Source organism: Durio zibethinus, chromosome 27, assembly GCF_047325235.1.
Source record: "Durio zibethinus cultivar Kanyao isolate XHJ-2024 chromosome 27, ASM4732523v1, whole genome shotgun sequence".
NCBI lineage: Eukaryota > Viridiplantae > Streptophyta > Magnoliopsida > Malvales > Malvaceae > Durio > Durio zibethinus.
In genome coordinates, this window is record NC_143188.1 from 2,611,370 (window position 1) to 2,628,047 (window position 16,678).

At 32.0% G+C, this 16,678-nt stretch overlaps 1 protein-coding gene and 1 pseudogene across 2 annotated transcripts; both read left to right on the top strand.

The window, feature by feature from the left end:
* The first annotated feature begins 5,123 nt into the window (after window positions 1-5,123).
* Window positions 5,124-10,428, top strand: LOC111279169 (casein kinase 1-like protein 10). Its single transcript, XM_022866060.2, has 14 exons — window positions 5,124-5,827; window positions 5,911-5,951; window positions 6,774-6,843; window positions 6,957-7,105; window positions 7,189-7,284; window positions 7,524-7,594; window positions 8,071-8,132; window positions 8,246-8,309; window positions 8,401-8,485; window positions 8,662-8,788; window positions 8,972-9,045; window positions 9,148-9,211; window positions 9,381-9,514; window positions 9,635-10,428. Exons 1-14 carry the CDS (start codon window positions 5,752-5,754, stop codon window positions 9,914-9,916), a joined length of 1,395 nt encoding a protein of 464 aa, XP_022721795.2. The 5' UTR covers window positions 5,124-5,751; the 3' UTR covers window positions 9,917-10,428.
* Window positions 10,429-11,629: 1,201 nt separating this feature from the next.
* Window positions 11,630-16,412, top strand: LOC111279170 (serine/threonine protein phosphatase 2A regulatory subunit B''beta-like; annotated as a pseudogene). Its single transcript, XR_016334562.1, has 12 exons — window positions 11,630-12,023; window positions 12,097-12,341; window positions 12,440-12,543; window positions 12,804-12,903; window positions 13,719-13,824; window positions 14,030-14,120; window positions 14,469-14,610; window positions 14,764-14,911; window positions 15,040-15,149; window positions 15,793-15,948; window positions 16,054-16,178; window positions 16,264-16,412. The product of XR_016334562.1 is annotated as a serine/threonine protein phosphatase 2A regulatory subunit B''beta-like (transcript).
* The last annotated feature ends 266 nt before the right edge of the window (window positions 16,413-16,678 follow it).

Genomic DNA, 16,678 nt, shown 5'->3' on the forward strand with positions numbered 1-16,678 from the left:
GATGTGACATTGAAGCTTGGAAGGGACGAGGACTAGGGTTCCTTTAATTTCTTCTATGGGCCATGGTATCTGGACTATGATACTATCATCGGTTCTTTAGATTACAATTATTATTTATTTTGGATACCACAATTTTATTAGTATGTGTTAATTTTTAGATGTTGTACTAGGATTGCTTGCTTTAGCTATCTATGAAAACGAAATGGTAATTTATCTTGTTTCATTTCTTACATGCTATTCATAAAGTTGTTAGTCAGTCAAGGATTTTGTGCCCAAAATTAAACTATTTTCAACGGCTCTTTTTTAATTAAATACTCGAATCAATGTTATTAGTTATACGATCACGTAATTTACTAACTATATGATCACGTCATCATTTAGTGGAGAGAGAAAGGATGTATCAAAATTTGATGTGAAAATACATAAATCTTTCTTTTAAAATACAAAAAAATTCAATCATATGCATGGATTATTCTATCGTGCACACAAAATTAAATCACCGTTAACGGTTTGTTTTATAAAATTAAAATTAGATCAATTATACACATCATATTAATTATGACAAATTTGCATATAATCAATTACATGTTATCATTTAACTAATTTTTCAATTAAATAGTTGATGTTATTTGCATCATCATTTTGTGGAGAAAGAGTAAGAATACAAATTTTGATGTGAAAATACAGCATTAATCTTTATAAAAAAATTTCAACCATATACATGGACCATGCCATGCATCTCATTCAAGTTCTAGGTTGTCAAGGTTTGAAGGACTATATATGGTAGAAACCTAAATTATACCACATTCAATTTCTTTCCTAGTATGCATAGTTTCTCTAACAAATTCAGATGGAAAAAAAAGGGGTCAATCTTTCTCTTTTGAGAGATGAGGCGTTGGAAGCCAGCTATATCTTTCGTGTAGGAATAATTTCTTCGTCATTGCCTCTTAAAACCTAATGACAAAAGGTCTTTGCTTGATTTCACTTTTTGAAACATTTTAATAAAAGTTTTAGCACTCATATATATAAAGTAACTAATTAATCATATGGGCAGAGCAAAAAAGGTGGAAAAAAAAACAACCGTAATAAGTAGATAATATAGTATGAATGTTTTATAGTCCTTTGTTTGCTCATTTTTGGAAATCATAACCAAGCCATTGAAAGAAATTAAATCATATAATTCTTTCAAATAAACTGGATCATCCATGCTCCTATTTTACTCGACAAAAATAGAAGAATATTGATGACTAAGAGAAATATAATTTAAAATGGTCAAATTGAATTGGTTTGAATTCAAGTTTTAGGTTTTATAGGTATCATCCGAGCCGGTGATACTTCTATGAAATGCCATTATATAAAAGATAAAAATTTTGTTTTTCCTATTATAAACTTTCTACTATGTGGATAACTGTAATTAGATTGTATTATGCGAAGTTTCGATGAAGACATTTATACAAGGAGGCTATTTATGTTATTATGTATGTATATTTGTCCTTAATCATCTTATGAACTTTTGTGAGTGGAAAATTTAGTATAAATTATGTGTAAATCTACTATAAAATTATGTTTCCTCTTTGTTCTCACCCAAAGCTAGTGTTTTTCATGGGTTATGTTCCTTTTGACATTTTTCATTTTGGTGCCCAAAAATGTTAATTTCGTGTAACCAAACCACCTTCTTAAAATGAGCAAATTTCCTACCAAAGTCACTTTTTTTTTTATTGTTTATTTTGGGGATGATGGAAAAAAAGATTTGGTTCGAACTCAAATCTTTACGACTTCTTTAAAACTTTTTTATCACTAGATTGAGAAGCTAACAGCAAAGCCACTTTATTTTTAAAAACACGAACTTTTATCCCAAGCTATTAGAAGTTAATAGCCAATAGCTATTAAATAAATTACTTTATGTTTTTTACCACTTGAAATTTCCTGGACAGGAAACTTTTGGTGGTTTGAACTTTGCAGCTAATTTCAATAGAAAACAGCAAGCAAATTATATAAACTAGACCAAGTGAAAATTGAAGAATCAAAGAAATTGAGAAGGAGATTAGGACAAATTCCAAGAGGGTATGGTCAGCTAAAAATTGGTTGATACATGTGATTTAGCTGAAAGTACTGAGAATAGTATCCATTTGGGGGTATTATGATTGCACCAAAGTCAATAAATAAATGGCCATGGCTGGCCTTCTATCAAAATCAGACATTAGCTAATCCACCCTAACCAATTACTTAACACCGTTGTCGTAGTTTCAACTTTCAATATGATAAAAGAAGAAGTATCCAATGGCATGAGAAACTTCAATGGCTATCAGGCAGTGATTGTGTATCTTATAATGAGTGATAATGGGTGATAATGAGCGATAAAATAGTGCAAGGAGGCTAACCTTTGTCAACCTATAGTTTCCTCTGTTAAAATTTGTTTGTCTTAAGCAAACAACCAAACCATTAGATCTTAATTCTTTCAATTTAGAAATAGTATTAAGTTTAGATTAGGTGATCTTACAAAAAAAAAAAAAAAAACGAGTACGATAAGAAAAAAGAACACAAAAATGATACAGTTTAAAATTTTTATAATAATTATTTATGAGTGTAACAAAATTAAAAAAATATTTTCGTATTTACACAAGTTTCGATACGTAATTTTTGTATAAAATATAATATAAATACATAAATTTTAATATTTTATACGACATAAATACATGAATCATCAAGTCTAATTCAAATTGCTGAGAAAAGGGGATGAGTTAAAACTGCTAGATGCTTAAACCTAATTAATTGTCTAATCCTATAATTTGTATCTTTATGTTCCAAAAACAGAAAAAAGGTTGACTATCAAAGGAGATTGATTGAGTTGATAATAATCAAATATTTCATTTGTAAAATCTAAATTTGATTTTTGCTGTTAACAATCTTCCTTTATATCCAAGATAAATCTTAGTTGAAGTATGCGACATGTGAAATGTGGTTGGCTTGCCACAATTTTTATCATTTCATCCTCATTAATTACCAATGAAAGGACATTTACTACATTTCCCAAATAATTAAATTTACCTAGGTTTCAAATGTTAATCTTTTTATATTACTGACTTCCTTCAATGCTGTTTTTTTCCCAATGGCTAGAATTAACCTATTTGATAAGGATAATCTTTTCCCCATGACGTACCATTTAAACAAAGTTGATCTCTTAATTCTTAGATTGATATTCTTCTGTTACAACATAGCTTTTATCACACATTTGCATTTCATTTTTTATTTAATCTGGACATTGCCTTAATTGTAAGATAATGACACTCAATTTTTATGGCCCTCTAATAGGGTTGTGGCCCAAACTCAATCAGGAATTAATTGGGCGTTTACTTAGATCCCATGCATCCAAGAGGGCGAAGAAAATGAAAAATAAAGATAAATTGGTATAATTTGGTAAAGATAATGATGATTCAAATTAGATCAAATTTGATTTAATTTTTTTTTAATAATGTCTAATATTATAAATTTTTAAAATTTAATCTAAATTTGAATTGATTTTCTTTTAAAATCGATTTGATCCTAATTAAATTCTAATGATTTAGTTTAGTTCATTAGTTTTTAAACTTTTATATTATTTTAATAAGATTTTAATATATTTTAATATATTTATATATAAAATAATTATTTTTATTTTATAAAAATTTAAAATATATATAAAAATTAATAAAAATATATAATTCGATTCAATTTAATCTTTTACATTCAAATATAAAATTCAATTTGAATTTAATATATACATTAATATATGAATTTGATTCGAACCAAATGAAAAAAAATCAATTAGAATCAACCAAACACTATAATTTAAAATTAATTTTTTAATTTTTCAATTTTTTCCACCTTTACAATTTAAATCACATAACTTTTAATAGACAAAAAATTAGGTCAATTCAATTACCAACCATTTATTTGTCTGAGAACTAATGAAAGCTGCATTACATATTTTCTGACATGCAAATATGCATCCCCACTGACAAAATCAGTCTGAAATTCTACATATTTGTTTTGGCTTTGTAGATCTTTTATTGAGAGTCTCATCAGAATTTTCAATCAAACCACAAAAAAAAAAAAAAAAAGATGAGAATATTTGTTTCAAGTCGTCTCCTCTTACAAAGGTTGGGAAGGGTGATTGACAATTTCCCTGCCTCACCAATATCCCTCTGCTAGGTTGCACTGCCACCATTCAACTGCTTTCCCATATTTGGACATTTCCTTGTTTGCTCAATAAAGTTCTTTCTTTTCCCCCCTCTCCCAACCAAACTTCTCCAATTCCTTTCTTCTTGTTTCCGATAACAAATAAAGTAATGTAATCCTGGCAAATCCTAGTCAACTCTCACACTTTTACAAATAAAGAAAGTTCAAATTCAAAATTAAGAAATATTTATGAAAATATATCTGTATAAAAAGCTCAAAATTTAACCCTAAATTTTCTTACAAAAGGTAACAGAAACCACAACTCTAAAAGCTTATAAAATGTTTTTTATAAAAAAGATCGTACTTTAAAAATAAAAAATACAGATTTAATATTTAAATTATAAATTTATTGAATATTATATTTTGATTACGTAAATAAATTGAATTAAAATATAACTTCAAATTATAAAATATTTCGATACTAAATATTTTAAATTTGCTAATTTTATGTATTATATAAATTGTAGTAAATAAACCAAAAAAGAAATGTTCAATTTGGTTAGTTTTAATGGTCACTCATAAACCTTCTTTGCTTTGAAATCAAATGGTAAGGACAAAACACATCTTTAAAAATTGAAGCAACATCTTAAATTTATTTGAAGAAATCAAAAGTACCACCTTTCGTTTTAAAAGACTTTAAAATAAATGCAAAGGCAACAAATTTTTCATCGAACCACAAGAAGACACATAACCCAACGAACAAGGTTAATTTTTTATTCATTTAATAAATATTTTTTTCCCCTTGAAATTGCCTATCAAGGCCATGAAATAGTAAAAGGCCGCCCCGTCTCACTTAATCATCGTAAACTTAATCAAACACTCAAAGAAAAAAAGAAGTAAATTTTGTCTTAAAAAAATTTAAATCCACCTAGTTATATCATCATCCAACTTTTGCTTCTTCAATTGTCCGTTTTCTTTCTCTTTCTCTCATCCAAAAAAAAAAAAAAAAACTCCTTTTTTTTTGCCTTCAAACGAATTTTCCCGAGAAAATTAAATCCTTGTCCTTAACCCAGATCCTTGGATCATCATCCCAAATTCTTGCCGATAAGTTTGTTCCTCTTACAATCTTTTTCTCATATTCCCTTTTTTGGTGGCAATCAAAATATACTTTTTTTCTTTAATACTCCTAGTTTTTATCTATTATTAAAAAATCTTAACCTTTTCTCTCTACTTTTTCCCACCTAGAAAATGCAGCTTGATGATCCAAAAAAGCTTGTTTTGGTTCACTTATTAATGGGTCTTCCTTAGTTTTTCAATCAAGTTTTCTCCCTTTTTTTATCCCTTTAGTCAAGTAAAGGGTTTGCAATGTTCGTTTTGAATTTTTTGAGAGTTTAATAAGGATTTTTAAAATATGGGTTTTGATTTTTGGAGTTGATAGATAAGAATTTTGATGGATCTGATAGCTAGTTTAAAGAGAAGGATATAGAGTCGATTTCTGTGTTGAAAGTCATTTTTTCAATATTAATACAGTGAAATAAGAGGGGAGGGTTTTTTTTTTTTTTTTATTGTGACACAGCTGAGTAACATTAGATCATGGAGCATATTATTGGTGGAAAATTCAAGCTTGGTCGAAAGATTGGAAGTGGGTCATTTGGTGAACTTTATTTAGGTATTACGATTATGGCTTTTTTATGATTGTTTTCTTTTTTCTTTTTTTCTTTTTTTTTGATTTTGGTGTTTTTGTTTTTGTAGGCGTTAATGTACAAAGTGGAGAAGAAGTGGCTGTTAAGCTGGTAATGTTTGGCGTTTTACTGTTTTTGCCCCAATTTTGTTTTGGGGGAGGGGGTTGTTTCTTTTTTGTGTTTCTGAGTGTATTGGTTGATCACTAGATATGCAAAAAAAATGGTCGATTTAGATGACGATTGTTGCATTTGTGTTTGATGTTATGCTGTGATGCATTTGTTTGTGTTTCATTTGGATGCCTAGTACTTCAGATCATCGGTCTGCTTTTGGGGGTGTAAACTAGTTCTTTAGTTGATGAATATGCATGTGCTACTATGGACATGCTAGATTTGATGTTTGTAGAGCTATCTCGTAAAAGGGAGATATGGTGGCACCTGGGATTGTTTACACCCAAGCTATTCTCTTATATTGGTGAAATGAGAATCACCTAGCTAGTTTTCTGCTTTTATTAAGTAGTTCATTGAGTTGGAGTTGGAGGCTAGATGTCTGCAATTAGTTCAGGGTTGCTATGAAGATAACAATATGCAGCTATAAAGTTTTTGCTGGAGATTTCTTTATATGTTTACTTTTGTAATGAGAAAAAGGAGTTTGGCAAAAAATTTGTTTGGCTGTGATTTCTTTTGAGTATTCTTTGAGTTAGACTGTGACATTTGCTGCTAATATAGGGAAGGATCCATTAATTATTCAAGTTGATAGTTTTGGATGATCTGCTTAAGTGCTTAAAAATTTTCTCTAGAAGTTGAGTTGTTAGATCGTAGTTATACTTCTATTGTTTCTTTTTCAATTCAATATTTTAATTGAATTTCATAATCTTGCTGATGTTTGTTTGATGTTTTAAATCTGTTATCAATATGGACTCTTCTTGTTCCCAGGAATCTGTCAAGACCAAGCATCCCCAACTTCACTATGAGTCAAAACTGTACATGCTTCTTCAAGGAGGGAGTAAGTGTCATTTCTCTCTCTTTCTCCATGCTTGTGTGTGTGTGTGTCTGTCTATTTATTATGGTAAGTTGAAGTCAGTGAAAAGTTTTTTTTACCATCTTTTATGTGTGCAGCGGGTATTCCTCATTTAAAATGGTTTGGAGTTGAGGGTGAATACCATGTTATGGTTATTGATCTTCTTGGACCTAGCCTAGAAGATTTTTTCAACTATTGCAATCGGAAGTTTTCCTTAAAAACAGTTTTGATGCTTGCAGATCAGTTAGTAAGTCTGCTATCCTTTTCAGGAAACTTTAATATGGTCAGTTGACTGCCTTACTAATACTTATTCTTTCCTCGCTGCTTCAGATAAATAGAGTTGAGTTTATGCACTCTCGCGGTTTTCTTCACCGTGACATAAAGCCCGATAACTTTTTGATGGGTTTGGGGCGCAAAGCAAATCAGGCATTTTTTCTGTTTATTACCTGCATCTATTTGCACGTGTGTTTTTTGGATTTGTAAATAGATGATAAGGCATGAGATCATATTGATAAGATCTTCATGCAATTTTATATTCCATTTGAAATATCTTCTTCGCTTAACTGAAATTCAGTTTGACATAACTGTGTCGTTCCAGTCACTTATTCCACAGGATGCCCTCGTTTGTGCTGTATAATTCCAATGTTTCCCCCTTTTCACCGCAGGTATATGTAATTGATTATGGCCTTGGCAAAAAGTATAGGGATCTTCAAACACACAAGCACATACCTTACAGGTAATAACTTTTGATGTTTTTATTTGTAGATTTGATGTTTCCTCTTCTAGATTTTTCATCAATTGGCCTGTAAGCTTGACTTAATTCTTCTGGTAATAGATTTAATGGTCATGAGTTCTCATAGAAAGGCTATTTGGCTTTGAGGAACAGGAGATGGTTAAATTTTTCATCGGTTATATTGTTACTCATCAGCATACTTAAGTCATACTTTTTCTGGATTCCTACAGTTAATAGTGCCTCATAAACAATTTGGTTTCGTAATTAACTATTTGAAGAAAAACTTGATACCTTATTCTGCTTTTAGCTTTAGTTATCAATTTTCAGTTCTTCCAACTAGGATAGCTCATATGTTGCATGTATATTACTCTAACGAAATCATTTTATATGTGCCACATAGACCTCATATTGTACTATTTTTTCTTTTTTGTTAGCCTTTTTCACTAGCCATGGACACTTGTTATCAAAATTTCTTACAGGGAAAACAAGAATCTTACAGGAACAGCTCGATATGCAAGTGTCAACACTCACCTTGGAGTTGGTGAGTGAACTTACTGCATCTAGTAATGATATGGGTTTTACTTTCAGCAAGCACCTGTCGCCATGGATTATTTGGCTTATATGTGATCCAAGTGTGTTCCACATAACTTGCAGAGCAAAGCAGGAGGGATGATCTGGAATCTCTTGGTTATGTGCTTATGTATTTCCTGAGGGGAAGGTTGGTTGAATACATAACTTGGTTGCTTGCTTCACAATTCTTTTAAATGTTGACTCGCATTATTAACTTAGTTTCTTGTTCTCTGTCCCAGCCTTCCATGGCAGGGTCTGAAAGCTGGCACCAAAAAGCAAAAGTATGACAAGATTAGTGAAAAGAAGATGCTTACTCCCATAGAGGTACCATAACTTGCTTGCTGCTAATACCAGGAAATTGTCTTTTACAAATATTTGAGACTAGGCAAGAAAAGTTTGGTTAATTAGAAGTTGCTTTTGCAAAATGATTTCCTGCTATTTCTCATCATATTCAAGAATGGAAGACAATGTATGTCTGACAAGTAATATGTCATTTTCAGGTCCTTTGCAAATCGTATCCTTCTGAGTTCACATCTTACTTTCATTATTGCCGATCGCTACATTTTGAAGACAAACCAGATTATTCATACCTGAAGAGGCTGTTCTGTGACCTTTTCATTCGAGAAGGTTAACTTGAAAATTTAGGTGTCGCTGTTCAAATATTGCTCACCTTCTTAATTTGTTTTTTTTTTTGAAAATTGAATCAATCTTCTCATTTGTCATCATCATAAATTTGCATGAGATCTTTTATTAGGAAATCTGCTCGGTTGAACTCCCAAATTAATTGGTTTTGACGATTAACTGATGCAGGTTATCAGTTTGATTATGTATTTGATTGGACTGTAGCGAGTTCTCAACAGGTTGGCTTTAGCTCAAGAGCAAGGGTCAGTGATCCTTAACTTGCTGGCCTTGATTTTCAATGGAAATACTAATTTTATTTTTTCATTAATGATTCTTATACTATGTTTCTTGTCATTCCTCAACAGCCAAGCCCAAAGCCAGGTTTAAATCCGCCAGCAGTATCTGCTGAAAGAACAGAAAGGCCTTCAGGTTTGTTCTTCCTTACAGCCTGTATTGAGAATATATTCTGATAATTTAACTGGTGATAATTTTTTTGGCATAAATATTGTTTGAGTTTCCTGACTTGCCCGTGTTCTGACTTTGATTTCCTTAAATTAGCTAACTTACAATTCTTAGCACGTATCTTTAATTCCTGTAGTTGGCCAAGAAATTCGAGAAAGGTTCTCTGGTGCAGTTGAGCCATTTGCTAGACGGAATGGCTCTGGGCATGGTTTGCATGGTGATCAGTCTAGATACAGATCTTCAGATGGCGTGCCATCCTCCAAGGATGTGGTGAGCAACCTTGCTCATGCATTCATTTTTCTGTACATTTCATTTATTGTTTTCTATTAAATTCCACTTTCTTTCTGGGAAATTGAAGTCATGATTTTCTTTTAAACTTCTTTCCTTCAGCAACCTGATTCTGAAAGGGCTCACTTCTCCTCAAGAAATGGTAGTACATCGAAGAGGCCTGTCATATCAAGCAGTTGGCCAAGCTCCTCCGGTGAGCCTAGTGATATTCGCTCTAGCAGATTTGTCTCAAGCATTGGTCACCAATCAATGACTCAGAGAGTCCAACCTGGGTTTGAATCCAAATCATCGTCTTTTACTCGAACTGCAGCCACAAGAGGCGGTCCTGATGATACCCTCAGGAGCTTTGAGCTCTTGACAATAGGAAGTGGGAAAAGGAAATAAATGGCATATGCATCTGTTAGGAAGGATTTGCTTGTGTTGAGGGCACACAATTTCCCTATTCTAGTTTCTAATGGAGATCTCAGTACGAAAATGGTATTTACAAACAGTTACTCTGTATATCTGTGTCTGTCATCAGTTTCCATCCACAACAATCTCCCCAAAGAAGTTTATCCTCCGGAAAACATTTCCACTTTCCTTCCACTTGCAGAACTAGTCAGGTTTTCTTGCCATTATGGTGCCTCTCTAGACTCATTAAACAAAGAGATAAATGATCTCACTTCAGGGAATTGTTCATATATTTCGAACATTCTAGCCCCAATAAACACTTTAGGGACCCTTTGGTTCATGAAATTCAAGATGCACATCGGAAATGAGATTCACCCCTCATTTCCATTGACAAAATTTCCAAGCCAAGTTGACAGTAATGTATTCAGGTTCACCAGTCCAGAATATATCACTTATCATGTTTGGTTTACAAGAAATATAACATAACTATGATTGTTTTACTGAAATGCCCTCCTATTTTATGCATAGAATTGAAATTAGAACAGGGAATATCAAAGCATAATATGGATGTCAGTTTCTAGCTTTAGTATTACAATATTGAAGTGATTATAACAATATGGGCTAATATTAGTCATTGCTTTTTTAAACTTTTTTTGGCTGTTAACTTTAGTTGAAAGTGACAAAAGGCTTTGTTTTAGTACCCTTTATCACCATATTGTTAGCCATTAATGCCTAAAAGCCTAGCTTATAATCTTAATGTAAAAGGGAGATGGGGAGGTTCTCCTTTATTGAAACCTCCTTTTTCAATGGCATCAATAATTGACCATTACTTTGGTGTTTGCCTTGTTACCACATTAAAAATGTGCTGATCGACTCTTTGAACAGTTTTTATGATGCACAAGTACATTATCTACTATTTAAATTTTAAAATTAGCCTCCTTTTTTATTCAGATTATATATTTAAAAAAAAAATTATTCATGTTATAATTACATATATCATATCTTATATGTCATAAATTTAATAACAAACATATGTAAATAGTAAAACAAAAGTAGTATTATTAATTTTTGTTATGATAGACTGATATAATAGGTAATATTTTTATTTTTAATGTGAATGACATTATTGAAAATAATGTATTACATACTTTCATAACAAATTGTTGTAAAAGATAATAATAGTAGGATTTCATATTTTGATCCACTCAATTCATATAATAATCTTTAAGTGTCATATCATACAAATTTAAAATCTAAATTTCAAAATCTATAATTTCTTTTTCATTTACAACCTCTTTTGTATAAAAAAATAATAAAAATAATATTATTATTTCATCTTAGCTAAATTGATAAAAATAAGAAAAAAAATGTAAATGATAACAAAAGTCATATTACTACTCTATGTTTGATGAAGTAAAAAAAATTGTAATTTGATAATAGATAAATGTAAAGAAAATAGAATTAACAATACTATTTTCTTTTAAATAACAATATACTTGTTTCAACAAGTGTAATAAATAAAATAAACTAATAACAGATAAATATAAAAGTAAAAATAAGTTATAGTTTTTATATATTAACTAAATTAAAAAATGATAAATATGTAACTATAATAAAAATTAAAAAAAAAAAAAAACCTCTTCTTTCATTTTCTTCCCTCTTTTTTCCGCTGAAACAAAGGAAAAAATTTCAGAAAAAAAGTTCTTTGATTTCTTATCCCAAAAAACATAATTCCCCCAAAAAGATTTTCTTGAAAAAAACTTTCTTTCATCTTCTCTGGAAAAATTCGCTCAAATACTCTCTTTCACAATCCAATTCAAACGCTTAAAAGGGAAAAGCTTGAATCTTTCCCTTTCTACCGAACGCAATAATCTAGGGTTTCTAATTTACAGTTTTTATGAATTTTAGAAAACTGAAATTTTGTTGTTTGGGATAAAGATCGAAAAGAATAATGAAAGTGGATGTGGTAGGTGACGTGGCATCTCTTGACCCTGATTTGCTTCAGCTTCCGGAGCTCTCTCTGTTGGCTCTCAAGTCCAATCCTTTTCTCGCCAAACAACTCTTCTTCCGTTGGCTTTCCCTCCCCGAAACCGGTCGCCTGGTAAGGCTTTTAAATAACTAATCAAATAATCTTCCTTTACATTTTTTTTATAATTTTTTTAAAATTTAATTAGGTTAAGAATTCGCTAACTGATGGCAAAACGGGGACGTCGTCGATGAATGCCACTGGAAATTCGACCACTATCAATGTTTGTACAAGCAATTTATTGCCGTCCATGTTTCCTGGTGCAAGTACTCCTCCGCTTTCGCCTTGTAGTACCTCCGGCTCTCCTCGTATTGTCAAACAGCGGTCTGGTCCTTCTTCTTTAGGTTCGCCTCTCAAAATAGTAAGCGAGCCAGTCCGTGAAGTCATACCACAGGTATAAAGTAAACTTTGCTGATAAACTTTCGAAGTGTTTTAGTTGAATTAATGGTTCCTGATTATAGAATTATAAGAAAAAAATATGTTTTTCTGCGGTTTTATTTTAAAAATGGTCGGCCGCCTCCAAGTGAATTGAAAGAGCAGTGTTTGTTTGCAATTGATCAGCACTTTTATGGTCATTTGGGATTGCAAATTCATGGTGAGGATTGAGGAAGCACTTAGGCTATGCTTGGTAGGAAGGATGGAAAGGGGTGAGGATAGAAAACTTGTTAATCTAATGGTTAAACTACAAAGTAGGAAAGTGGTTTTGAATTTTAAACATTAGATTAACAAAATTTTCATCCTAATCTTTTTCCATTCTTCTTACCAAGCACAGCCTTGTGTTTTTGGGTCAGATTCTGTTTTCTTTGTTTCTTTGGTTTTTGCTGTTGGTGTTAAATGTTATGCGTCTTGTGGCAGAGTTTAAGGCAGTAACGAAAGATATTTGCAAGCTACCTTCATTTTTCTCCACCTTTCCGTTTAGAAAAATTGATGTCAATAACAGTGGTATGGTGACAAGGTATGTCTCAGTGCACCTTTTAATTTGTAGTTCCATGATATATATAGTGGTATAGTTTCGAAGTTATCTGTGTAGGATTTGCAACCATTGTTCATGGGTAGTAGTAGATGAAGGACCTGCTAAAAATAGTGCTGTTAAACAAAGAATAGGGTTTTTTTAGCAGTGGTACTGCTTAAATTGAAAAGGGTTTTGTGGTGATTGTACTCCTTTGCAATCCCCATTATTATTAGGGATCCCTTGCTCTGGAATCGGGAATAGCTTGAAGTAGCGGTAATGATCCTTGAATATGTAGGCATCTCTGTGGTTTATATCACTTTTTGGGTTAGCCTTTGACTGTACTTTTATAAGAATGGCAGTGATTGGTAGTTTAGATAAGGGTTCAATGGAAGTATTGGCCTAATTACAGGAAATTCCTCAATAGGTTTTGATGGGCTTTGTGCAGAAGTTTTGGCAATGGTTGAGTAGAGGTGTGGAATTGGACTATTGGATTTTAATTGGATGAACCAACTAGAGAGTATTTCATTGCACTCTTGGTTAGGGTTTAGGAGGGATACTGGTGGTTCTCACTTGGTTCTTTTTGCTAAAAAAGGCTTGAGTAGCTTTTGGTGTTAAGGAACTGTTTGATCGTCTTGCTAATCATTTTATCATGTATGTTTTAGGTCTATGTTTTGCTACACGAGACTTGATTTATCTATGAAACATAATCTTTATAATAAAATCATGAAATTGTAGAGTCCTATATGGTTTAACATCTGTTTTTAAACTAAACAAGTTATAATTAGGTGTGTTCTTATGTATGCTGTAATGAATTTTAGGGATCAATTTGTCAATTATTGGATTGAAGGCAATATGTTAACTATGGATTTAGCAACCCGAATCTTTACAATTCTTAAGCAACCTGATTGCAGATACCTTACTCAGGTATATTCAGCTTTCTTCAATGTATATTACTTGAATAGATTCTATTTCTCTATTAAACAAGAAGGAAAGAAGGGAATATGATTTTATGATTACAATATATGTGTATTTATGTGCCTTGTTAAAACTAGCTGTTGAAGGGGAAAAATTTGTGGTTGCAAACGTAATAATGTGTTGTGCCTTCTTTAGTAATTGCTAATGACTGCAGGATGATTTCAAACCCATTTTACATGAACTTTAGGCAACTCACCCTGGGCTAGAGTTTTTACAAAGCACCCCAGAATTTCAGGAAACATATGGTATGATTACAATCACTTGAACAAATATCTTTGTCATTTCTTTAGGAATTAGAATATTTATTCCTATTGTCTAGAATCCATTCTTCTTGCATGTCAAACAGGCCCCAAAGTTATCTGATTGATTGGCTTACTGTATTTCTGGTTTTGTATGTTTAGCATTTAGTAGTTACTAAATGTCACTTAGTCCTAGCATTTGGTGCTAGGTGTGACTATTGCAATATTACTCAGTGTAATGCCACCTGTTTCAGAAATAAATTATTATCTTTTAGGTTTGTAATGTGCTGTCAACATCAAGTTCTGATTCTTCTGAGGTAGTGATTTAATATGGCTGTGCCCTACATATAACAGCTGAAACAGTCATATATAGAATATTTTACTATATAAATAGATCGGGAACTGGTTGTCTTACCCTCTGGGAGTTAAAGCCAGGAAACCTAATTGCTGCAATGCTGCATGTGGATGAAGAAGAAGACATTAACAAAGTTTTAAGGTAAATCAGTCAGATGAAAGCATGCAATTTTGGTGAAGCTTTACATGATATTAATAGTGGTTTCTGAGAACCTTTGTCTCTCATTAAGCATTTTGTTTTTTGTTGTCTATAACTTGATGAATTAACATTTTATTCAATCTTTTCTTATTGCAGATACTTCTCTTATGAACACTTCTATGTAATATACTGCAAGTTTTGGGAGCTTGACACTGACCATGATTTTTTTATCGATAAAGAGAACCTTATCAGATATGGTAACCATGCTCTTACCTACCAGATTGTCGATAGAATTTTTTCTCAGGTTTGCATTTGTGTCATACTATTTTCTATATGTTGTTATTATCTACATAACCCACTTCAGCTTAAAGTGGGAAGTTTTTCTTTTATATTAAAGACCAAATAATGAGAATAATCCTTTTGGTCTTTCAGGTTCTAAGGAAATTTGGAAGTAAGGTTGAGGGGAAAATGGGTTATGAAGATTTTGTTTACTTTATACTGTCAGAGGAGGATAAATCATCGGAACCTGGTCTGGAGTACTGGCATATTTCCTTTCCTTTCCTTTTCTTCAGTTCAAGCATGTGAAAACCTTTCTTCACTGATGATCTCTTACTGGTTTTAAATGTTAATTCAATGATGAAGACCTGGAAGAAAAGTAGGAACGATGTTTTGTTAATCTCTCCTATTTCTGAGTGGCAATCTTTAGAGCCAGGTTGCTGTGCGGTTCTTCATGGTTCTGTAGCTGTGATAATATACTCTTTTTCTTTGTTTTTCTGGGTGTTATTTGTTGATATCCTGGTCTTTTACTTGACACTATAGTTGGTAGTTTGTTTATGAATCCTTTTCAACCATTAAGATTTAAGAGATCGATGAATGATCAGTCAGATCTAGATGATACTGAAGGAATCACACATTGTTGCTAGAGCCTTATTTTCAATATTCACTGATTTTTCTTGTGAATCACCCTGAGGAGAAACAAATTGAAAATGATTCTAAATCTTTTGACTGCTAGGTTGAGAAATGGTTTTTGATCTGCTTCCTGTGTTTGAAGAACTTAAAATGTTGCAATATCTTCTATTATGAGCATGAGGTTGTTTTATAAAATTTTACTGCATTTTCCAACTAGCCTCATTTTATATATAATCAAAATTACGATGTTACCTGACCAACCAGATTTTGTTGCAGGTTTAAATGCATTGATTTGGATGGAAATGGGGTGCTCACACCAAATGAAATGCAATTTTTTTATGAGGAGCAATTACAACGGATGGAGTGCATGGCCCAAGAACCAGTGTCTTTGAGGATATATTATGCCAGATTGTTGACATGATTGGACCAGAGGTTACTCCTGAATTCTCTACTGATGACTCGTCTGGCTTGTGGCTGCATGTAGACATAAATATCTCTGTATGAACAGTGCTAATACATATGATTGGTTGATTACAGAATGAGAACTACATCTCTCTACCTGACTTGAAAGGCTGCAAACTTTCTGGAAATATTTTCAACATTCTTTTCAATCTCAATAAGTTTATTGCTTTTGAAGTCTTGATCCTTTTCTTATTCGACAGGTAAATGCTAGTTTAACTTGAATTTTAATGTCATTATGAGTAACTTGTTCTTCTTGAGGTGCTGATTACAATATATATGTATTAGGAGCACGAAAATCCAACATCAACAGTGGGATCGCTTTGCCCATAGAGAATATATTATGCTTTCCATGGAAGAAGATGCTGAGGATGCTTCAAATGGAAGTGGAGATATATGGGATGAATCATTTGAGGCTCCCTTTTAAATGTTGTTAGGTATGTTCTACAGAGGTGCTGGTGTTGTGAATACCTATTGAAGTTCTTTTCTTTTGCAGTACTTATATGATTATATTTTCAAAGAAACAGAATACTCTGAGCTTGATCATTTCTAGATGCATAATGTCCGGACGAGTCTATAATTCTAATCTCTTCAGCATAATCTGTTTGAGGTAATTAATTCTGTTTTTTTTTTTTTTTTTTCTGCATTTTCATAGCAGGTGTAGAAGAAAAGATGGTGGTGCTTCCATTAACCTGTGCATTAA